Raw genomic sequence first — 24,866 nt, 5'->3', positions numbered from 1 at the left:
GATACGAGTTATTTTCTATCTCAACGACATTCTGCTCCTCAACTGCTCCTGAGACCTCCTCAGAGGTCTCATACCAGGCTGGTGGTGGAATTCCTCACCAGTCTGGGTTTTGCTGTGAACTGGAAGAAGAGTACTCCTCTTCCCAGTCAACAGGTGGAGTACTTGGGCTTGGTTCTAAGCTCAATGCCCATGAGGGCAACCCTCTCAGAGCGACGGCGAGTGGATATTCTCGGCGCGCTCAGGGGGCTCCGTCCTGGCACGACGGTTACGGCGCTGTCCGTGATGCGCCTGCTCGGTATGATGGCATCTGCTCACTATGTGGTCCCTCTTGGCCTCCTATTTATGAGGAGGGTTCAGAGGTGGTATTCCAGTATGAAAATAGACCTGGTGAGAGGCAAGTGGAAACGACTGAAGGTTCCCGTGTCAATACTGGGGGATCTCGACCCCTGTGGGAGGACTGGTACCCTCACCAGCGGGATCTCCATGGGCTGCAGGCTGTCACACGTCACGGTCTTCACCGACGCCTCCCTCACGGGATGGGGGAGGACATGTCGGACCAACGCAGTAAGGGGCAGCTGGACGTGCCATGCTACCCGGTCTGCACTGCATATCAATGTGTTGGAATTGAAGGCGGTCCTTCTGGTCCTCAAGCAGTTCGGCCACCTGGTGGTGGGCGAGCACGTGTTGATCAGGATGGACAACACGACGACAGCGTCGTATATCAACAGACAGGGAGGAGTACGCTCCATCCATCTGCACCGGGCGGCAGTCGAGCTCTGGCTATGGGCGTCTCTCAATCTGCGCAGCCTGAGGGCGCTCCACATCCCTGGCAAGGAGAATGTGGGCGCGGATGTGATGTCGCGGGGTGGTCCTCATCCCGACGAGTGGGGACTACGTCCAGACATAGTCGAACAGGTCTGGGACCGATTCGGGGAGGCCACAGTGGATCTGTTTGCGAGCAGACAGTCTCACCAGTGCCCCTTATGGTTCTCGGCCAGTCGGGGGGACAATCCTCCCCTGGGGGTGGATGCCTTCTCGATGTATCCATGGCCGCCCGGGATTCTGTACGCGTTCCCCCCCATACACCTGATAGCTCAGCTGTTGGAGCGGGTACGTCGGGAGCGCAGGACTTTGATCCTAATCGCGCCAGACCGGGGCATGGCTGTGTGGTTCCCGGTCCTGATCCAGCTCTTGGTAGCCCCGCCGTGGCCTGTTCCTTGGTTGCCGCGGGCCCTCTCTCAAGCACACGGATCTCTGTGTCTGTTCCCTGTTCTGGGGCAGCCACTGAAGGTTTGGCTGCTGAGAGGGTGAGTCTGGAGGGGATGGGTCTTAACCCTACTGTGGTCGACACCATCCGGAACGCGCACGCTCCGTCCACTATCGCGGTTTACGTGGCGTGCTTTTCAAGAGTGGTGTAAGGTTGGGTGTCCGGTGTCCTGCCCCCTGGACGCTGTTCTTTCCTTCCTCCAGTCTATCCTGGATAGACTGTCGGCCTCGACGGTGAGGGTATACACCGCAGCTATATCCGCTTGTCATGTGGGTTTTGGGGGCGGTACGTTGTTCAGCCACCCTCTTGTGAAACGCTTCCTGCTTGGTGCTGGTCCTGGGCCGGTTGTCGGAGGCCCCGTTTGAGCCTCTTGAACAAGCGCCATTGGAGCAGCTGTCTTTTAAGACTGCGTTCCTTCTGGCCATCACCTCCGCTGAGCGCGTGGGTGAGCTGTGTGCTCTCTCGGTGCGGCCTGAGTGCCTGTCTATTCGGGCCAATAGCGGTGCGACTCTGAGGCCTAATCCAGTCTTCGTGCCAAAGAATATCCGGAGCTCTTTTCGCTCCAGGGATATTGTGGTTCAGGCGTTTCATCCGCATCCTCACGCTAGTGAGTTAGAGGCGAGCCTTCATCTGTCGTGTCCTGTCCGTGCACTGGGGGTTTACCTCAGTCGGACGCAGGATCTCAGGGCTTCCGATCAACTGTTTGTTTGTTACGGTGGCCCTCGCGCAGGTCACATTGATTGTGCAAGGGCATTGCCCTTTGCTACACGTTGGCTGGACAGGTCCCCCCTGGGGGCGTCAGGGCGCACTCCACTCGTGGAGTGGTGGCCTCTGCCGCCCTGTTAGGCGGGGCCTCGGTGGAGGATATCTGTGCTGCGGCCTCCTGGTCCTCCCCGGGTCCCTTCGTTAAGTTTTACCTCGTGGACATGACTGGGGGTTCTGTCTCCCAGGCAGTTCTGAGGTCTGGGACCTCTCCTGCGTCCCGCAATTTGGTGGGCTAGCAGGGGTGTGTGGGTGTGTGCCACAGGGTGCTGTGTCACACGTGGTCTCGCCTGTGCTGTGCGTTTTTCAGGGGTGTCTGGTTCCCCCTTTTTCACACTTTGGTGGAGTTGACTGCCTCCCCCCCTTCATTAGGACGGGCGGGTGGACGGGACTCCCCTCCTCCCTGGTTGGGGCTTACAGGCCCTCAGGGGGTACACTTGTCGTGCCACGCGTCTGCTCTGACCCATATCTCATAATGGCGAAGAGCGAGACGCGATTGGCCAGTATGATAATATAACGAAAGGTTATCCTATAACCTAGTTATATGAATACTGGCTGAGCGTCTCGCTCTTAGCGCCCTGAGGTCCCTTGGTTGGGTTTTCAGTGTTGGAAATATGTCTGAGGAAGGTAGAGTGTGACCATGTCCGGCGTCATATAGTGGGACGCGGGGGCGTGGCCTGGTCACGTGCATGCGAGTGCATTTGTTGTTTCGTGAGCACATTATGTGCTAGGAGATAAGAGATATCTCATAATGGCGAAGAGCGAGACGCTCAGCCAGTATTCATATAACTAGGTTATAGGATAACCTTTCATTACTAGCCCAAGCTTGGTTACTAGGTGCAGTTACTAGCTCAGGCTTGGTTGCTAGGTGCAGTTACTAGCTGGCTGTTCTCCGATCAGTTCTCACCCGGGGCAGCAAAGTTAGTAATGATTGATTGCATGTTGATTTATTTCCATACGAATTGTTGGAGGGGGAACCGACTTAACCGCTATTACCGTACTGCTTACTTTGCAGCCTGGACATTTCCCCCTAAACACATTTAAATGCAATACAGAGAAGTTATCGCAACATAAAAGTAACTTCCTAATCCAAGAAAATATTTTAAGACCTATCAAAGTCATATTTAAGACCTTTTTAATCCATTCTAAGGCCCTAAGGCCCAGTGAACCCTGTACAAAGCAGCGGTTCCCAAACTGAGTTCCAGACTTCAGGCTGACTGCAACCAAGGATTTGCAACCAAGTATTAAAAGTGACAATTTGATTTATGATTGTTAGTTTGTCCAATTACTTTTGGTCACTTAAATAAATGCCCTTAAATTAAAGCTGAAAGTCTGCACTTAAAGCACACTCCTCATTGTTTCATTTGGTGTACAGATCCAAAATTGTGAAACTTGTGTCAATGTCCAAATATTTATGGGCCTGCCTGTAACTGATTTTGTGTGACGGTCACTCCCTCCTTGGGTATTTGGAAAGTCTTAGCATCAACTAGCAATCTCATCCACATCAGGTGAACAGTGTAGGAATTACAACAATTTCTATATGTGCGTCCCCCTTTTTAAGGGACCAAAAGTAATTGGACAATTGGCTGCTCAGCTGTTCCATCGTCAGGTGGGTGTTATTGCCTCATCATTTAATTTACAAGGAGCAGATAAAAGGTCTCGAGTTCGTTTCAAGTGTGCGATTTGCATTTAGAATCCGTTGCTGTCAACGCTCAGCATGAAGTCCAAAGAGCTGTCACTATCAGTGATGCAAGCCACCATTAGACTGAACAAACAAAACAAACCCATCAGAGAGATAGCAAAAACATTAACGTGTGGCCAAATCAACTGCTTGGTAAAATGTTCCAGATCGAGGAATGTTGTGCCATGGCCAAGTCAATCACCTGATCAATTGAGCATTGCATTTCACTTGCTGAAGACTAAACTGAAGGGAATATTCGCCCCAAGAACAAGCAGGAACTGAAGACAGTTGCAGAGGCCTGGCAGAGCATCACCCGGGACGAAACCCAGCGTCTGGTGAGGTCTATGGAGTTCCAGACTTCAGGCTGACTGCAACCAAGGATTTGCAACCAAGTATTAAAAGTGACAAATTGATTCATGATTGTTAGTTTGTCCAATTACTTTTGGTCACTTAAATAAATCAACCTAAAATTAAAGCTGCACTTAAAGCACACCCTTCATTGTTTCATTTCAAATCCATTGTGGTGGTGTACAGATCCAAAATTGTGAAACTTGTGTCAATGTCCTAATATTTATGGACCTGACTGTAACTGATTTTGTGTGACGGTAACCTAGCAACAGTGTTGATTCACAGCTCTCAACACAGTTTTTAAGTATACATAAGAATTAATTTTGTTCCGCTCTGATTTTTTTGTTTCACTGCTAGTCTCGCAATATCTAGACCGCTCTCTCCTGAGTCAGTCGGAGGGCATTCCAGGTGTTGGAAGTATCAAAAGTAAAAAGCAGTTTTTCCTAGTTCAGAGCAAACGCTAGAGGAACCCTAAGAACCAGCCAGAATAGGTTCCAAGATTCCATTCCAACTGTGTGGTGAAGTTTACCAATAAGAGCTTTAAAAATAAACAAATACCAATGATAGTTACGCCTTTCAACCAGAGAAGGCCATCCAACCTTTTCATAAATCTGTCACTAGTAATAAATCTGAGGGCAGAATGATAGACCGAGTCCAGCGGTTTATGAGTTTATAAATCACATCGCCATAGTCCAGAAGAAAACAGCTTCAACAATCCTCTTTCTACTCATCTCGGGAAAGCTGTATGAGGGACTAAGGTTCATAAACCCTTTTCTCCTCTAGGTAAAGGGGAACAACAGCCATTTTTTGAGAATTAATATGATCTATTAGATTAGATTAAAATGTATTGTCATCATGCAGCACAAGTACAGTACAACGAAAGGTTTGCATCCAACCAGAGTGTAAATGTAACAGTAAAGTGCAATAAGGTATAAGATATATTATATAAATTAGTACTACCGAGTATAGTGCTAATCAGATGTATGTACAGAGTTGTAGTATTAATATGTACAGTCACTGTACTACAGTGATACAGGTATAAAGACAGTATGGTAGTAAGTCATACTGGCCAGCATGTAAAAAGGGTTATATGCAGGTATGTATAGACAGATATATATATATATATATATACAGCATTATTGGATCGATTGGTTGGATGCCAAACTTCTTTTCAGTGTACTGTACTTGTGCTGTATGACATACATTTGAATCTAATCTAATCTAATCTAATTATTGTACATGCCATCATACAGGGGGTATATGTAAGGGGTACCGTGGTCTAACATGTCGGGTGTAAGCAAGATTAATGATCCAGAAATGTGGATACTAAGCCAGTGCGAGTCACTTGGCCCACGGATCCAACACACGCGGCAGGTGCGCCGTACACCTGTCCCAAACCACACTCACCTTTATGTGAAACACAAGTCATGTCGGCTCTTGTAAAGCTACCTGGTAGGAACGACTACGCTCACAGCGGTGCACGCCGGCTGCAAGCACGCACACTTACACACAGTGGGCATGAGCGTACAGGTTGTGTTCATGGACACACATACATACACACACCTGATGAATTGAAAATGGGGGACCCTGATGTAAACAAGACGAAAGTCTTTCTCTGGTCTGCATCCCCTTAACAATTGTGTGTATTGAGCTGTACTGTACTGTACCCAGGGGCGTAGCTGGGGGGGGGGGGGGGGTAGCTTAGGATGATTCCAAGGGCCCAGCACTGGGGGGGGCCCAAAAAAAAAAAAAAAAAATTTTTACTAGACATCACTCAGGTGTATTATTGAAGCTTGATACTATGTTTCTTTCTGAAGTGTGTGTGTGTGTGTGTGTGTGTGTGTGTGTGTGTGTGTGTGTGTGTGTGTGTGAGATATATATAGAGAGAGGGGGGGCTTTGGTAGACTATTGCATTGGTCCATTCATTGAAGATGAACGCAATGCGACATCCTTTACTAGGCTCACCCACCAACAGTGCAGGTGCTGAACTGCTGATCCGAATGTATAGGTGAAAACCATATTATGCGTTTTCATCAATAAAAAAATGGCAAAAAAAAATTCGCTTACGCGCACTCGCATTCACTGGGGGCCTACAAATACATTATTTCATGGGGCCCAGAATCTGGAGCTACACCCTGTCTGTACCCATTCTGCAATCTGTTAATAAAGTTTTCAATCAATCAATCAATCAATCACACGTACATATTTTATGAGGCATTTTTTGGTGTTTCTTGTTACCAGGGACTGCAGGGCCCCGTCCAGTGCTACTATTCCCCAGAGGGTCTCGTCGCTGGTCTGGGACACCGTGGTGAGGCTCCAGTCCAGGAAGTCTCCCAGGCGCTTCAGCTGGACGTCGGGCCGCGTCATGAACCTGCTCAGACGGAACACACAGGGAGGGAAGAGCGCCGTGTGTGGGCCGACCATTACAAGACGCAGTGAACACAGGGAGACGGGAGTCAGTACACGCCTGCCCTCTGCTGGCGTGAGGAGGAATTGCAGAGGGGGGCTCCGTGACAAATTCTTGTTTATACTGAGTCCTTGGTTTTTTAAAGTTGATTAACGTGGAATCTACAGCTGGGTCTATTTCAGTTGTAAACTGCAGTCTCTTGATTTGAAGTGGAAGGCTGAGCGACGAGCTGAGGCTTGGCTGCTTTTCCACATAAATCATGTGGTTGATCCTCAAATGTTCATTCTGTTGTTGGATGAATATTAAATGAAATACCTAAGAGTCAGTGATTTTAGTTCTTTATCCTGCTATTCTATGCTACCAATAACTGGCTGGCTGTGTTACTATTCTATATGTTACCAATAACTGGCTGGCTGTGTTACTATTCTATATGCTACCAATAACTGGCTGTGTTACGTAAGGGATAATGTATAGCTACGAGGTCATTGTCGCAAAATAATTGACCGACACAGAGTTTAGAATACCGAGGCGCCTCGCAGAGGTGTTCTAAACGTCAGTGAAGGTCAATTATTTTGCGACAATGACCGAGTATAGCTATACATTATACCGCTTATTACATGGCTAACTTACTAACAATATACCTAATTCATTTTACACCATCGACAAGACGAGATCAAATGCAGACGCAGTTGTTCTGTGGCTCTGTCAGCCCAAATAAAGTGATTATTATTATCGCCGGCGGCCGGCAGGTGTGTCTGATTGCACTGATGCAGTGTGTGTCAGTGGGCTTGATTGCTCCAGCTGCGAAAAGCAAAAATCACCTGTGATTATTGCGCGTTGCCCATGGCAGCGGTCAGTTATCGAAAAATAATTCACCGGTCAGGGGCTATTGACCAATCACAATCAAGCATTTCGGCGAATGTGAAAATGCCATGTAATAATATTCTATATGCTACCAATAACTGGCTGTGTTACTATTCTATATGCTACCAATAACTGGCTGTGTTACTATTCTATATGTTACCAATGACTGGCTGTGTTACTATTCTATATGTTACCAATGACTGGCTGTGTTACTATTCTATATGTTACCAATGACTGGCTGTTACTATTCTATATGTATTGTTACCAATGACTGGCTGTGTTACTATTCTATATGTTACCAATGACTGGCTGTGTTACTATTCTATAATATGTTACCAATGACTGGCTGTGTTACTATTCTATAATATGTTACCAATGACTGGCTGGCTATGTTACTATTCTATAATATGTTACCAATGACTGGCTGGCTATGTTACTATTCTAAATGTTACCAATGACTTGTTGTGTTACTTACTTTGACACCAGCACTGATGAAGCGTCCCTGGATTTATCACTACTGGTCAGGTAGGACTGCAAACAACAACAATAAAAATACACGTTATCCGTCCATATTAAAATACCCATATAGATAACTGACATATCTCTGGCTGTGTTACAGCTGTGAGTGGAGGGTCAAGAAAAGAGGGCGGGTTTGAGATATAGGTCAAGTAGGACCATCATAAGACCAATTGATTTGATTTCTATCCCCAGGCCATCAGGATGCTCAATGACAATAACACTATGTAACAAACCATCAAATACACTCACAGCACACACATCCACGCGTACACACTCACTTTAAGTGGGCAGCTCACTCTAGCGCCCACTTTGCCCACTTTGGACACTCTAACACACTTTATATTTGTTGGCGGGGAGATTTGCACTGCAGCTCATCGTTGCACCTTGCCCTGTTCTGACCCAAGACACTTGGAACAAGAGTGGACAGCGTTTTGGTGGACCTGCTGACAAAGGTAACGTCTATTTTACCGAACCCCATCATAAAACATGCCTTTGTAATGATCCTGGCGTTGTAAAACCTTTGACCTGGAAATAATATAGGTTTCAGGCGAGCAAGAACCCGCACGAAAATCGCATGCTGCACAACACACGTCATATCTCGCGTTCCAGAAAACAAGACTGGATTATTTTGAAACAGGACGTTTTTTTTGCATGGGATAGCGCACGAACGAAGGCATGTAGAAATAAACGTTTTTTTCCCTGTTGGGGTATAAATAGTGCCTGTCAAATGAGCCATACTATTGTCTCCATAGCTATAATATAGAATATACCATGGGTCTGCAAACATCGTGAAAATTGTCAAAAAAGCTGGCTCCAGGGAGTAAAGATGGAAAAACAGCGTGGCAGTCAAAGAGTTAAAGGGGCTGACATAAAACATTACAAAATTAATTAATTGATTAATTAAAAGGTAATAAAATCAGTTGGTGTACAAAGTAGACATGCCCTCGCTCACTAACATTAGATACATACACCATTACATACACCTGGGAATAACACTAGGGTGTGCAGCAACATCTCTATATAGAGCTACCAGTGCATCACACACCCCATTGCATCAAATTTCATTTTCATTTCATTTCAAACCTTTATTTATACTCGTGAAAGCACTGAGGTTTCCCTCATTTACAGTGATGACGAGTTAACAAAGGATACAAATATCATAACAGTTAATAATTACCATGAATTACAATTACTACAATGATGGATTAAAAACAATTACATGATTCAGTCCATAGGTCAAGTGCAATGCCTTTAAACTCCATGAATGACGGGAATGTTCCGAGCTTTAGAGTCTTTTGCAGGGTATTCCATGTGTATGGAGCATCGTAGGAGAAGGCAGATTTTCCAAGCTCAGACCGAACTCGAGGCACCCTGAGCACAAGCCGATCATTCGAACGAGTTTGGTAGGTGACAGCACTCCAGACCAACAAAGATGTAATATAAGGTGGAAGTTTGCCAATAATTGCTTTGTAGATAAAAAGATACCCATGATAACTACGTCGCAACGAGAGAGATGGCCAAAAATTTTTAACCGGAGCTCAGTTAATTTGTGTCTTGGATTGAAAGGGAACTATGGATGGGCCTGTGGGGGGAGGGGCCTGTGGGGGGAGGGGCGTGGTGCTTCAGGTGTCGGCTGCAGACGGAGATTCAGGAGTGAGTCAGCGCAGCCGCCGTAGGGTTAATTGGCACAGGTGCAGCTCGTCTGTATAATTAATTAATAATTAACCCCCTCTTGTCTCTGCTATTAACCGTCTGTAGTGTGGTAGTGAAAGGTTAACCTTCTGTAGTGTGGTAGTGAAAGGGTTAAACAGACCAGCTCTCTACTGAGCGGAGAATTGGGTTTGGGTTGCACGCAAACCCGCGGTCGTCTGGTGATTGGAAGGTTCCCGGTTCGATTCCTGCTCCTCCCGGGCAGCGTGTCGAAGTGTCCTTGAGCAAGACACTTAACCCCTAACTGCTCCCGATGAGCAGGTTGGCACCTTGCACGGTCGCCTCCGCCGTCGGTGTGTGAATGTGTGAGTGAATGGGTGAATGTGAGGAACAAAATTGTAAAGCGCTTTGGATAAAAGCTGCTATATAAACGGCCCCATTTACCAAACGGCCACAACTGAAGAAAACAAAACAATTTTTTTTTTTTTTTATCCTCTTTTTCTCCGCCTGATTTTCTCCCCATCCCAATTTAGTCGTTATGCCAATTCCCCCCCCCTCCCCTACCTGGTTGTTATGCGCATGTTCCTCCTACTGGTCGGTACAAGGGAACCCTGAAGTCCACCACATGCTTCCTCCGACACATGTGGAGACAGCCAGTGGCTCTCTTCTCACCTGGCAGCGAGGACTCTCATTAGTGAGGCGTAACGCGTGGGAGGTCACGCTGCCTTCAACATTTCCTGCCTTTCGCTGAGCAGGCGCCCAGACCTGACCTGTAGGCGTCGCTGTCCACAACGCCAGATTACCGCCCACGACTTCCCTAACCCTAACTCAGCCAAACGAGTTAGTATGACGACCGGCCCAAGCCGCAGGGCAACGCTGACTCCGGGAGTCGAGACCGCAGCCTCTTGCATTGGTGACAAGCGCAATCTCCGCTATGCCACCGGACCGCTAAAACACCCATAACTCTATATAACTCTATTTGGTCTTACCTTAACAATAGCCAGGATGCGGTCCATGATGGACTCTCTGACCTGACCTCCCTCTGAGTCCAGGTGGCCGTCCAGACGTGAAAGGTCAAAGGGAATAAGGCAGGTCATGGAAAGCCACAGCAGCAGCATGTAGCGCGTCTCCCAAATCTGTCACAGAGCAGGTGGTAACAGCACACGTTATGATCTACAGCGGCATACAGACTCACCCTAGGAGGCAATTCCACAAAAGTACAGATAGGGCTGCATATCAACATTTGACCATTTTAAAGTATCGATTGAATTGCTTCAATACTATCGAGTATCGAAAAATGTTGTGGTATGGACATTTGGATTGGATACCTAAGGAGTTAACCTCATCAGTGTCAGTGAGCCAATAAGCATGCTGCTGTGACCTCACCGTCACTTCCACTACCATTATTAGCTATATTCGCAACAATAGTGCACTTTCTATCCTTCTACCACTACACTGTGAACTGAATGTGCAATACTGTTACTCTGTCACTCATGCCTTATCTTTATACGTTATGTATCTTTTTAAGATTCTTTATTTTAGCAGTAAACTTTTTCTTAATATTTTAATGATAGTTTAAGTCTATATTTTGTGATTCTGTGTGATGGGGACTAGCAAAGTCAGATTTTCATTGTACGGTGTAACTTGTCCGTTTAACTGTGCATATGACAAATAAATATCTTGAATCTCGAGTGTTTGTTCCAAGATATAATATTTCTTCTGTTCAACCACAATCCAAAATCATCCAAAATGTAACAGGGCCTCCGATTGGCTCACACAGCACACGTGACGCACATAACTCAACAAAGTAAGGTATCTTAAAAACAATCACTCCAAAAGGTTGTACCTTAATTTGATTGACAATGGCTTGTTTTTAAATAGGGGTATACAGATTAATAAGAACAGATTCACATTACTGCTTCAATACTAAATAGAGGCCATTGTCAATCTCTGTTTATGATCCGACACCTTCCTCATACCATCAACGTTACTTTGTGACTCTGCAGCGCTCTCTTCATATTAAAAGTAGGTACTTTCCTGGATAACACTATGACCTTCATAGTTAACACAGAATACATCTTCAAGAAGGCTATGCAACGTTTGTAGAGAAGAAAGTTGAATAGTTTTGCTGTAAGTAGGGATATTCTAGAGCTGGTATACAAAGGTATTGTTGAAAGTGTTGTATAATGTTTGATATCTCAACCTGGTATCATGGGAACCTTGGAGCCAAGAATAAGAACAAACTGGCAAGGATTGTTAACTTGGCCAGTAAAGTTGTAGGGAAAGAGAACAAAAACAATTGTCTGAATCATATGTACTTCGGAATAGGGACATGGCTCAGCAAATAATCCCCTTCATGGTGAGTTTGGCGAGCTTCCATCTGGAAGGCGCTACAGAGTTCCCCTGGCCCCAAAAACACATATTATTTAAGAAGACTTTCATCCCACATGCCATTGCTCTGATGAATTCTTATTTCTTAGCTTTTCATTTTAACCATGGTACTGGTTAGTGGTTAAGTGCCTGAAGCCTGTCTGTGTTTGTGTTGTTTTTCTTTTCTTTTGTCTATGTATTGGACTGTTTTGAGCCAATGTATTTGTACCTGTATGGTGTTTGCACTGTGTTGTCTTGTTGATTGCAACCATGGTGAAGCCAAAGACAAATTTTCACAAAAGTGGACAAATAGAAATATCTATCTATCGTTTTCTCTTTCAATACATGTATGTATGTCTGGCGTGACGTTGGGAAGGCGATCTGGTTCTAATCTCACCTCGGGGTCTTTGGGATCTGGTTCTAATCTCACCTCGGGGTCTTTGGGATCTGGTTCTAATCTCACCTCGGGGTCTTTGGGATCTGGTTCTAATCTCACCTCGGGGTCTTTGGGATCTGGTTCTAATCTCACCTCGGGGTCTTTGGGGTCTGGTTCTAATCTCACCTCGGGGTCTTTGGGGTCCTGTCTGGACAGCAGGTCCAGGTTCTAATCTCACCTCGGGGTCTTTGGGGTCCTGTCTGGACAGCAGGTCCAGGTTCTAATCTCACCTCGGGGTCTTTGGGGTCCTGTCTGGACAGCAGGTCCAGGTTCTAATCTCACCTCGGGGTCTTTGGGGTCCTGTCTGGACAGCAGGTCCAGGTTCTAATCTCACCTCGGGGTCTTTGGGGTCATGTCTGGACAGCAGGTCCAGGTTCTAATCTCACCTCAGGGTCTTTGGGGTCCTGTCTGGACAGCAGGTCCAGGTTCTAATCTCACCTCAGGGTCTTTGGGGTCCTGTCTGGACAGCAGGTCCAGGTTCTAATCTCACCTCTGGGTCTTTGGGGTCCTGTCTGGACAGCAGGTCCAGGTTCTAATCTCACCTCGGGGTCTTTGGGGTCCTGTCTGGACAGCAGGTCCAGGTTCTAATCTCACCTCTGGGTCTTTGGGGTCCTGTCTGGACAGCAGGTCCAGGACCGGCTGGACGTCGGCCACCTCGTGAGGCAGGAGCTGCATGAACACTTTGTAGCCTCTCACCTGGTTAGAGAAACAAACATCCCAGTGTCAATAACAACAGGTAATAACAACAGGTAATACATTAGTAAGAACAGCATAATAACAGGGTTATAATTGGCTAATGTCTGCATGGTTATTAGGAATTTACCGGTAATTACAATTAGGGATGCACCGATCCGATATTGATATCGGCCCCGATATCACTAAAATAACTGGATCGCCAGTGGGATCGAATCCAGCTGTGGTGGCTCCGGCTTGGCCGACCGTCCATACTAACACAATTGGCAGTGTTGGCGGGTGGGAAAGCCGTGAGGGTGGGTCCTGGTCGTTGTAAAACAGCGACTCCTACAGATCGGTCGGGGCGCCTGCACAGCAAGGTCGGGTCCTGGGAGAGGTAGTGTGCTCCTTCCACACGTTACACTCCCCCAGTGAGAGTCCGCGCTGCCAGGTGAAAAGAAGTGGGGATTGGCTACACATGTGTCGGAGGAAGCATGTGATAGTCTCCGCCCTCCCAGACCGACGGTAGGGGGTAGAGCACGCAACAACCAGGTAGGGGATTGGGAATTGGCATAACGACTAACATTGGGATGGGAGAAAGATGGAAAAAAAGGGGGAAAAAGAGAAAGTAATTTTTTTTTTATTGCTGGATCGGGTATAGAAAGAATTTATATATATATCGGATATATATATATATATTTTTTTTTTAATATATATAAATATATAATAATAAATAAAATAATAAATAACAATTCAGTACATTTATATCTATGTGTTAATTTGTTACATTTAGTTGCACTAAGTTAGGAAAGTAATGTTTTAATGTCATTTAGCTGACTCTTTTATCCAAAGCGACTTAAAAGTTCTGTACGACAAGTCATCAGGAAGGGCACAACTCTATCAGCTGAGTAACAATGTTCATCAAAGTGTTGAATGCTACAGTAGGTTAGTATATTAGGACAAGTGCATGACGGGTGCGAACCATGGGGGAGCTGGGTGAGCCATGGCTTCCCTAGATCAGACATCAGCTCCCCTGAAAACATGATTTGTGAATTTTTGGGGGGTCTCTAAAATACTGACAATAAATGCTATTTTTGCCATGCATTTCTCATTTTTCTGTAATTTTCTGTATCGTCATCATCGTGTATAATAATAAAATTAGGCTATTTTGATGTATGATGATTAATGATTTGCGCACTAATTCACCGTAATAGACAATAGCATAAATCTATGGGGTTGCGGCACTGCAGATATACCCTACTCGTAATACGCATGCAACATGCATGCTATTCTTGCGTTTACCATTCGGAGCGTGGCGGCACTGCACTGCAGTCTGCAGGCACAAATCAATAGGATAATGTCAAAAGTTAAACGGAATATCAAAGAAGTAACAAAGCCTTCTAACCAATTTTGATTTTACAAAGAAGGCGAAGCAGCCTGCTGCGGGGACTACTTCTGTGACATGCACATTTTGAGAATTGGGAGACCATCAGGACAGGTGGGTGGCGATAATGTTGCATTTTTTTGCCTACTATAATAATGTTAGACTCGAGGGGTTCATCTGAGCATGTGTATTTAGACACCTGTGCGGTGTGGACTATGTGTGGTTCTGTAATACTCATACCTATAGCCTATGGCCTGTGTCGACCGGGGACGTTTTATGAGTTGTCAGTTCCTTTTCTGTCATTCATTTCTATGCGACAGGCGCGCTCCTTTTCCCAGCGCCGCGCCTCGGCGGCAGCGTTTGGGGCATAAACTAGTTCAACTCTTGGAGGAGCGCGCTCATCAAGGTAACTCTTTTCGACCGACTAATCAACATCGAGGAAGTGGCGGGGGCAGTCGCGAGACTCAGGAAAACGCTCTGAGCTTTTTTTTTTTTTGTGCTGGCTGCACCTTTTAATTCGCAATGGAGTGGAGCCAACTAACTGTACAAATCGATGTGATTGGCTGAGACTGTATTTTGTACGGTTGGCTGGCTGGCTGTTGTGGATTGGGGTAGCCAGCTAGCTGGCTGGAAGTTCGTAGTGCAGTAGCTGGCTAGCTGGCTGTTGTTAAAAGGTAGCCAGCTGGCAGTTCGTAGTGCAGTAGCTGGCTGGCTAACGTTGGCCAATATAGCTGTAACTGAACGCCAATGATGCTAGCCTTATGTGATCTTATGAGTTTCAGTTCATAGGAAAATACTTTGACTATACTGGTCAGAAGTAAATTAACTTAGATGCTGTTATGCTTAACACGCATTCCTGTAGCCCCTTTCGTGACTGCGATGCAAGCCAGGGGCTCGAATACGCAGTCACTTATTGCTCCGTAGTAGCCAGGTTCATTTGCACCACCAAGCACTGCTTAAAAGCTAGCGGTGGGTCCAAAATATATCAGATATACATTTCAAAGGTACCCAGCGTTCCATTAGGATTAGGGTTTCACACACGCGCGCGGCGGGGTTTGAAAGCTCGGCGTTGCTAATAAACATTTCAAATAATTTTTATAAACTGGTCAACACTGCTCAAAACGGCTGTATTTCCGGCGTTGGGTGCATGATGCGCATGCGCTGTGATGGCGCACCAGGCAGCCAAATACGGAAATACAGCCGTTTTGAGCAGTGTTGACCAGTTTATAAAAATAATCTAGGCTCCTAATCATAGGAGATTGACCTGTGAGCCATCCACTACATAACCCACCCTTCTCTCAATCCCCCTCCTCACCCGCTACTTTACTTACTCCCCTCTCTGCCCCCCCCCTTTCCCTTGTCATGTGTATTCATTGTTGTCATTCATTGTCCTTAGTTGTAATTTGTTTGTCAATGTCTAGTCTGAGTTCTCCCCCTCCGAGAGGGCAATGAAATATATATTTTTTAATATTTCTCTTATTCTTACTACACTTTTTATTTAATTTTGTACTGTAAATAGTTAAAATGTATAATAAATAATAAAGTTGTCTCCCGAAGAGGGGGGGGTGGATGGAGTGCCCTCAAAAAAGGGCAGAAAAAAATATATATATTTTTTTTAAATAAAAAAAGATCCAGTATCGTGACAACACTAGACAGACAGTAGTAACAGTGATGATGGTATACATGGTCAAAAACCGTAGTAACACACTGCACCCGTCTGTGTAGTGTTTATTATTAAGAGTCAGATACTCCTAACAGTGTTTATTATTAAGAGTCAGATAGTCCTAACAGTGTTTATTATTAAGAGTCAGATAGTCCTAACAGTGTTTATTATTAAGAGTCAGACAGTCCTAACAGTTCTCAAGTTCACCAGCGGTTAGCTGGTGAATTGCCAGCTGTAGGATAATTTCCTAGCCATCCACATAGGCCTAAATATCACCCTGGTATTATCCAGGTACTACTAGCCTTGGTATGACTCTTGTTATTACGCTGTTATTACCGAGCTGTAATGTGAAGTGGTGCAGAGTTGTCTTGTTTGCCTGACCTTAGAGATGATGTAGAGGAACTTGAAGCACAGATGGACCAGCAACGGAGGAGACTTCTCGCTCTTTATTAAGTCCAACAGCATGTTCAACATCCACTCTGTCAGAAAGGAAACACATCGGGGTGATACTTAGCATGGAGCCAACAACAAAGCGCAGCATTGCCACAACACTGTGCTGCATGCAGTAAGTGAAATTAAGCTACTTGTCTTGTATTACCCAGATGTGGATCCAGCAGGTGAGGCTGCTCCTGGTATCTGGTCATTATCACTGTGAGAGAATAGATTACATCATCATACAGCACAAGTACAGTACCAAAAAAAAAAGTTTGGCATCCAACCAGATTGCAAATGTAACACTAAAGTGCAATAGTAATATTCAACGGGGAGGCAGGATAGCCTAGAGGCAAAAGAGGTCAGCCAGTAACCAAAGGTCACCGGTTTGATCCTCGCTATTGACAGGAGGGTATATTCCAGTTGTGAGCTGGTGACTGAAGGGTGGCTGCAAATACATCTACGATGTCCACCATATCTGCCTATGTGCCCTTGAGCAAGGCACTGAACACCAAAACTGCTCCAGAAGGACTGTGTAACTAGGGATTTGAGGACTGTGTGTGTGTGTGTGTGTGTGTGTGTGTGTGTGTGTGTGTGTGTGTGTGTGTGTGTAGGTGTGTGTGTGTGTTAATAGGAGGGATATGAGGAGGACTGTGTGTATGTGTAACTAGGAGGGATATGAGGACTGTGTGTGTGTATGCGTGTATGCGTGTGTGTGCGTGCGTGTGTGTGTGTGTGTGTAACTAGGAGGGATAGGCAAAAGTTTTAATAATTGCCTTGTGTACATTGACAATAAAGTAATCTTCTAATGTACAGGTGATTAAACTAGATATAAAATATATAAATAAGTACTACTTAGTAATAGTGCTCAGACGTGTGTACAGAGTTGTAGTATTAATATGTGCAGTGATACAGGTATAAAGATACATAATAAATATAAATGTGCTGGGGGAACCGACGTGGGGGGAGTAATGTGGGGTTAGAAATCAGACTAGTATTGATTGATTGAAATGTGTATTAACAGATTGCAGAATGGGTACAATACAGTACAGCTCAATACACACAAGGGGATGCAGACCAGAGAAAGACGTTCGTCTTGTTTACATCAGGGTCCCCCATTTTCAATTCATCATAACATATATGACAGACAGTACTGTTACAGTATTATGTTACAGTATCCGCATGGACTCCACGCGGCTTGTTCTCACCCAGAAATGTCTCTGTAGCATGTTCCCTGGTCGTGAGGGGCCCGTGGACGTCCGGGAGGCTGGCGATCAGGGCTCGGACCTCTGTCTGCTCACTGAAGCCCCCCAGGACACTGCTGCCTTTGGCGAGGGCTTCAGGCTCGCCTCCTCCATCATCACCGCTGCCGCCGTTCTCTGCATCCGCCATTGCAGTGACGTTACCTTGTGCGGTTTATGAGGTTAGTAAGACGTATCACACTGATAATGAATGAATGAATGAATGAATGAATTAATGAAAACTTTATTTAACAGATTGCAGAATAGGTACAATACAGTACGGCTCAATACATACAATTGTTAAGGGGATGCAGACCAGAGAAAGACTTTTGTCTTGTTTACATCAGGGTCCCCCTAGTGACATTTATGACATAGGGACATACATGACATACAGGTATATAGTACTGTTACATTTGTGACATATATATATGCAAATATACAGTACTGTTACCCATAGATCCTGACAGAGTATATACATATGATGGGGAGGAGACTGTACATTAGGAGGGGGTGGGTGGGATGGGAGAGAAATATACATACGGTGGGGAGAGAATATATACATACGGAGGGGAGGAGACTGTCTATTAGGAGGGGGTGGGGGGGTTTGGACATTTACGGTGGCCAGTTTCGAATTGTATCTTTTGTAACCAGATCTACAAATACAGTACTGTTTGTGATACAAAAAGAGTCTAAAAAAGAGAGTATATATAATAATAATAATTTTATTAACAATTAGTTGCAATGAAACAGTATAATATAGAACAATATGTACTGTAAAGTGCAAACAATGTGCAATGGTAACAACAATCTACAAGCTGTGGGCTGTATACACAGGATAACTATAGACTGCTGTATGAGTTCAAATGATTGAGATCAAACTATGCAGACTGCTGAGGGAAACCCTATGTTCTTGGTGTGTGTGTGTGTATTTGTGCGTGTGTGCGCGCATTTGTGTGTGTGTGCATGTGTTTGTGTGTGTGTGTGTGTGTGTCGGGGGGTTCAGTGGTGACAGAGAGTGGCGCTAATGAGATAGATGTTCATTAAATATCTGTAGTGTGGCAGTGAAAAGGTTAACCTTCTGTGTATTGTCGCAGTGAAAGGGTTAACCGTTTATCGCTACCGGGGAACATAGGACCTGGGGAACATAGGACCTTATTTCAGCATTTGGCGAGCCTTATTTCAGCATTAGGCGAGCCTTTATCGCTACCGGGGAACATAGGACCTGGGGAACATAGGACCCGGGGAACATAGGACCTGGGGAACATAGGACCCGGGGAACATAGGACCCTTTTTTTGTTCGGGAGCGTTCAAGAGCGGGCGGGACCGGGGAACATAGAACCCTTATTTCGGGAGCGGGGAACATAGGGATGACCCGTGTGTGTCTCGCTCTCTCTCCCTCTCTACATCTCTCTCCTGAACTTATTTCATTCAAAAGGAAGACATTGATGGACAGTAGCTATACGTATAAATTATAGCTCAGTTGACATTACACATCTGCAGTCCCTCCCGCCGTCCCTCTCTCTCTCTCCCTCTCTCTCCTCGCTAGTTCTCTGCCTGTCAAACCCCGTTTGAGGAAGTGTCGGGTTACACTATGCCTACGTCCCCGACACACACGCAGTCAAGTTTGTGTATGTGACGAGGGAGAGAGATGGCGACGAGGGAGAGAGACATTACACACACTTCTGCAGTCCCTCCCGCCGTCCCTCTCGCTCGTTCTCTGCCTGTGAAAACCCGTTTGAGGAAGTGTCGGGTTACACTGCACTACAACCATAGAGGGGGCGTTACTGCAGATCAATGCTATGTCGACGTCACAGAAACCGTCAAATCAGAACAGTTTAGTTGAGTGAGGGAAGATCTCGTGAACTCGAGACTAGACTGATGAGTCAATATGGTAATTAGAGACACAGACCCATTGATAATAACCTGTATTACTGCTAAATGCTAAACACAGAAAAAGGGCATTTATAATTTATGTCCCCTTTAAATCAACTTGCCAGCCCCCTGTCAACTGTCAAATGATGTCAACTGTCAACCTGAATTAACATTCAGTATTCAATATGGTCTGATATTAACATTCAGTATTCAATATTGTCCGATTCAATATTAACATTCAGTATTCAAGTAGAACAGCTAGCTAGCTGTTGTGGACACTCACCTTTCCGCCGCAAAACGGTAGGCAAGGCACCTTGGTTGAGAAATGCAGGTTTCAGTCTATGTGTTGTAGGATAGACAGTCTATCTATCCTGTCTCAAGATGCACAATGAGATCTTGAGAGAATTGTTGAATATAGAACACAAATGTTCTAGAATGTTCTATTATGACATCATACTGTGACATCACAAATGTTCTAGAATGTGCTATTATGACATCATACTGTGACAGCACGGAACATTGTATTTTTTTTATACCTTTTTTTTCTTTTTTTTATATCCTCAAACTAAATCCTCAATTTGAATAAAGTGATTAATCTGATTAAATGTCTTTTTTCTTTTATTAAATCAACTTTCCAGCCCCCTGTCAAATGATGTCAACTGTCAAGCTGAATTAACATTAAGTATTCAATATTAACATTCTGTAACGTCCCCAGGCCCAGCCCTTGCTGGGCCGGTTATGATAAAGACATTGGACATTCCCTACCTCCTACCTGGTCTCCTACCTCCCTCTAGTGGCCAGATGAGCCAGATGATGCAGGCGGCCATTTTGGTCTGGTTTTTAAATAATAGAGTTAAGCTTCACCCCTCATCTCTGCCTCGTTCCTTCTCCCTTGTCTGCATACTGTGTTCTCACCTTCATTAGCACCCCCAATCGTAACACATTCAGTATTCAAGTAGAATGAATGAATGAATGAATGAATGAATGAATGAATGAATGAATGAATGAATGAATGAATGAATGAATGAATGAATGAATGAATGAATGAATGAATGAAAACTTTATTTAACAGATTGCAGAATGGGTACAATACAGTACAGCTCAATACACATTCCTTTCCAGCTTTAGGTAGGGCGTTCCACATTGATGTGGCATAATTGCGAAACGTATTTAGTCCCTTGTTTGAGCCGAATCTGGGTTTAACATGATTTGTTGAGCTTCCTCTGGTGTAGTGGTTGTGGTATTCACTGACCTTTGGGAAGTATTTTGACATGTATATGGGTACCTTAGTCGTATAGTGCATCTTGTAGACCAGGCCCATTGCAAGTTGCTGTACTCTGTCGTCTACTCTAAGCCATCCTAGGTTGTCAAAGTGGGCAGGGGTGAGGTGGGTTCTGGGGGTAAGGTCAAGTAGTAGTCTGACCAGTTTGTTTTGTGATGTTTGTAATTTTGTTTTAAGCGCCTTTGAGGTGCTTTGGTACCATGAGGTGCACGCATAGTCGTAGTACCCTTGAATGAGTGCTCCTGCCAGAGTCTTCAGGGTATTCTTGTTTACCAGAGAGGAGATCCGGTACAAGAATCTAGTTAGTTGGTTGACTTTTTTTATTACATTGAATGCCATTTTGTCATTTTGTAGAACAGCTAGCTAGCCGTTATGGACACTCACCTTTCCACAGCAAAACGGTAGGCAAGGCACCTTGGTTGAGAAATGCAGGCTTCAATCTATGTTGTTTAGTCTATCTGTTCAGTAGTGTTCAGTACTGTTTCAAGATACACAATGAAATCTTCTTCTTCTTATTTAGAATTTCCGGCCGTGTAGAGAGAATTGTTGAATATATATAGAACACAAATGTTCTAGAATGTTTGATTATGACATCATACTGTGACATCACAAATGTCTATTATGACATCATACTGTGACATCACAAATGTTCTAGAATGTTCTATTATGACATCATACTGTGACATCACAACGGAACATGTTTGAGGCCATTTGAATAATATAAATAATATGTTTGGTAAGGCTGTCCCCGAAGCCTGTTTTTGGGATTCAAACTTCGTCAGGGTTCTTCGAACGGACGTTCGAACCTTTGTTTTTAATTAAAAAATGTAAATAAAAGTGTTTTATTATAAAAGAAAAGATTATTATATATCCTCAAACTAAATCCTCAATTTGAATAAAGTGATTCAAACTTCGTCAGGGTTTTTCGAACGGACGTTCGAACCTTGGTTTTTAAAAAGATTAAATAAATAAAAAAATTATATTTTATAGGATATATATATCCTCAAACTAAATCCTCAATTTGAATAAAGTGATTAATCTGATTAATTTAGTCTTTTTTCTTTTATTATTTTGTTATTTGTCATAAATGTCTATATGAATTGAAAATGGGGGACCCTGATGGAAACAAGACAAACGTCTTTCTCAGGTCTGCATCCCCTTAACAATTGTGTGTATTGAGCCGTACTGTATTGTACCCATTCTGCAATCTGTTAAATAAAGTTTTCATTCATTCATTCATGAGTGTTTTACAAAGGTGTGAGAGAGAGATAGAGAGAGAGACAAACAGACACGATATTATAGACAGACAAATTATCAACTATATCCTTTGCTATTTTAAGCTTGTTCTGGAAGAAATTACTGTGAGTGTCAACCTTTAGTAAAGTCCTGTTTTTAGTTATCCTAAATAAATCTTATACAATTGATATCTTAATTATAACTTATTAACCATAGTTGTATAGTGCATAATGAAACGTTTGTCAATCTGTATTGTTCTAGAGAAAGAATGGGCATTCATTCAAGTCAAAGTTAATTTATCATGGATGATTCCATCATTCCAAGCTGTTGAGGTTGAGAGAGAGAGAGAGAGAGAGAGAGAGACACACACACAGAGAGAGAGAGAGAGACCTGGAAAGCGAACAGGCTCTTGGAATGGGTGGAAGGAAGTGGGGGGGTCTTTCGATGTTGATTAAACGGCAAGCAACTAATGTTGAGTGCAAAATTAAAGGACAATAAATCGAATCTAACTGAAATTGTGTAGCACAGACCTTTCTGTCAAAACCTCAATATTATTATGGTGTAGTTAATACTTCGTGTATCCTTAATCCCTAGGCTAATAAGGCACTAAGATGTTAGTAAAAAAAATAATAATAATGTATGCCAATGACAGGAAGTAACGGTATATATGGTATGGTTTATTTCTTAATCCCTGAGGGGAAACATGGTTTGCCACCAGAGCAACAATTTTCACTGTGCTCCTAAAGTTCTTTGTGTGCTCCAAAATGTTTATTTAGATTTTATTTATTTAAATTTTATTTAGGAGCACATGTGCTCCTTGGGAAAAAGGTTAGCGTAGAGCCCTATATATGGAGACATTAACATTACGTTATAAAACATAGGGACGAAGACTGTAAAAAAAGTGTCGACAATGTTTTATAATCTTTGTTAATTTTCATCAAAAAAGCCCCCCGAAAATCTATTAAGGGGGGCAAAAAAAGCCCTGGGGAAAAAATGTAAATGCCTAACCCTGTAACTAGGGTTATAGCATAACCTTACGTTATTGTCTTCAAGGTATTCCTATTTACCAGAGAGGAGATACTGTACAAAAATCAGTGGAACCGTACCATGCAGACTGTGAGGATGCTTTGAATTATGGCGGTGTAGAATTGGACCAGCAGGCGTTGTTGGACCGAGCATTCGAAACCGTGGCCCCCAGGTTATGGAATGCTCTGCCCTTGGACCTTAGATCTGTGGTCTCTGTAAACACTTTTAAAAAGCAGCTAAAGACTGTGCTGTTTAAACAGGCGTTTGGCGAATTATGCTCTATGTAAATCTTTTATGACTCTTTTATCTGTTTTGGTTTTCCTGATCTTTCACGTTTTTTATTATTTTCTTTTACCATGCTGCTATCTTTTGCATTTTATTGATGTTTTTACTATGTGAAGCACTTTGTGACCCTGGTCTGTGAAAGGTGCTATATAAATAAACTTTACTTACTTACTTCCTCAGTTGCCAGGCGCTGCATGGGCCTTCTTGATGATGGCAGTGGTGTTAATGTCCCATCTGAGTTTATTGCTGATGCAGAGGAACTTGAATGATTCCGTTAGGGTTATGGGTTGGTCTGAGATGGTTATTGGGACATTAACCAATATGATATAGTGAATATTTATGATTTTACCCCACTCCACTATGTTATGATCATCATGTTTTGGACTGATGATGAATGAGTTGAAGAAGGATGCAGCTACAGTTCATGTCAACCTTTAGGCCCAGTGGCCCCACTATAGAATGCAGTCTTAGAGGGCACTCATAGAGAGCCAGAGAGCCGCGATGGAGAGAGCACACTACAATTATGGTGTCCTTTATGGCATCTCAATTGTCCATTTTGTCTGTATGAAATTCTGCCTCAACAGTTTTTGTTATCATAGATACATGCATACAAACATACTCACATCGCACATGCACGGACATGCATACAGAGGTACAACCGAGAGCAGATTCCTGACTGCAGGAAAATCACAGCGTGGTATGGGAACTGCTCTGCCCTCAACCGCAAAGCTCTGCAGAGGGTAGTGCGGTCTGCCCAACACACCGGCGGGGACTCCATCGAGGAACGGTACAACCATCTGTGTGCAAGCAAAGCCTGTAGGATCATCAGAGACCCCAGCCACCCCAACCATGCTCTATTGAGAGCATTTTAACATACTCCATCACAGCATGGTACGCAAACTGCACAGAATATGAAAGAAAATCCCCCCAGAGAGTCATAAACTCCTGCCAAAAAATCATCGGTCTCCCCCTGCCCACAGTGGATGACATCTTCAGAACGCGCTGCCTCCGCAGCTAGCAGCATCCTGAAGGATGGAACCCACCCCTCTCACCACCTCTTCTCCCTATTGCCATCTGGGAGGCGATACAGGGCCTTCAAAGCTCCGCACCTCCAGGCTGCAGAACAGCTTCTTCCCGAGAGCCATCACTGAACTGAACAATCACCCCCCCCCCCCTATTGCCACCACATCTACATCTACCTCACTGTAATATATACTGTATGTGCAATATGACAGATGTTGGGACATGTGCAATAATGGTTCATGTGCAATATTTTCCGCCGATGTGCAATCTTTTTTTTCTACTGTGATGATTTTGCAATGCTTTTTTGAACTTAATTTGATGGTACTACAGTGTACAAGAGTGAACTATTTTATACTATTTCCCCCAATAAAAAATCCCCCAAATTATGAAAAAGCATATTATATATATATATATATATATATATATATGTATATTTAAATCTAAGT

The 24,866-nt window shown here is 44.2% G+C and overlaps 1 protein-coding gene across 1 annotated transcript in view; it reads right to left on the bottom strand.

Moving 5' to 3' along the window:
- LOC311240442 (tubulin-specific chaperone D-like) overlaps positions 1–17,847 on the bottom strand; it is a gene marked incomplete at its 5' end in the record, with an annotated part of 97,657 nt that extends 79,810 nt beyond the window's left edge. The window contains 7 exons of the mRNA XM_084329025.1: positions 6,297–6,429; positions 7,805–7,860; positions 10,488–10,634; positions 12,899–13,000; positions 16,405–16,502; positions 16,622–16,672; positions 17,664–17,847. Coding sequence (XP_084185151.1) covers positions 6,297–6,429; positions 7,805–7,860; positions 10,488–10,634; positions 12,899–13,000; positions 16,405–16,502; positions 16,622–16,672; positions 17,664–17,847 — 771 coding nt within the window. The remainder of the gene's footprint in view (positions 1–6,296; positions 6,430–7,804; positions 7,861–10,487; positions 10,635–12,898; positions 13,001–16,404; positions 16,503–16,621; positions 16,673–17,663) is intronic.
- Positions 17,848–24,866: the final 7,019 nt, after the last annotated feature.

The sequence above is a fragment of the Notolepis coatsorum genome (genome assembly GCF_963971535.1).
Source record: "Notolepis coatsorum genome assembly, chromosome: 14".
NCBI classification, from domain to species: Eukaryota; Metazoa; Chordata; class Actinopteri; order Aulopiformes; family Paralepididae; genus Notolepis; species Notolepis coatsorum.
This window is presented reverse-complemented; position numbering and strand designations above follow the sequence as displayed.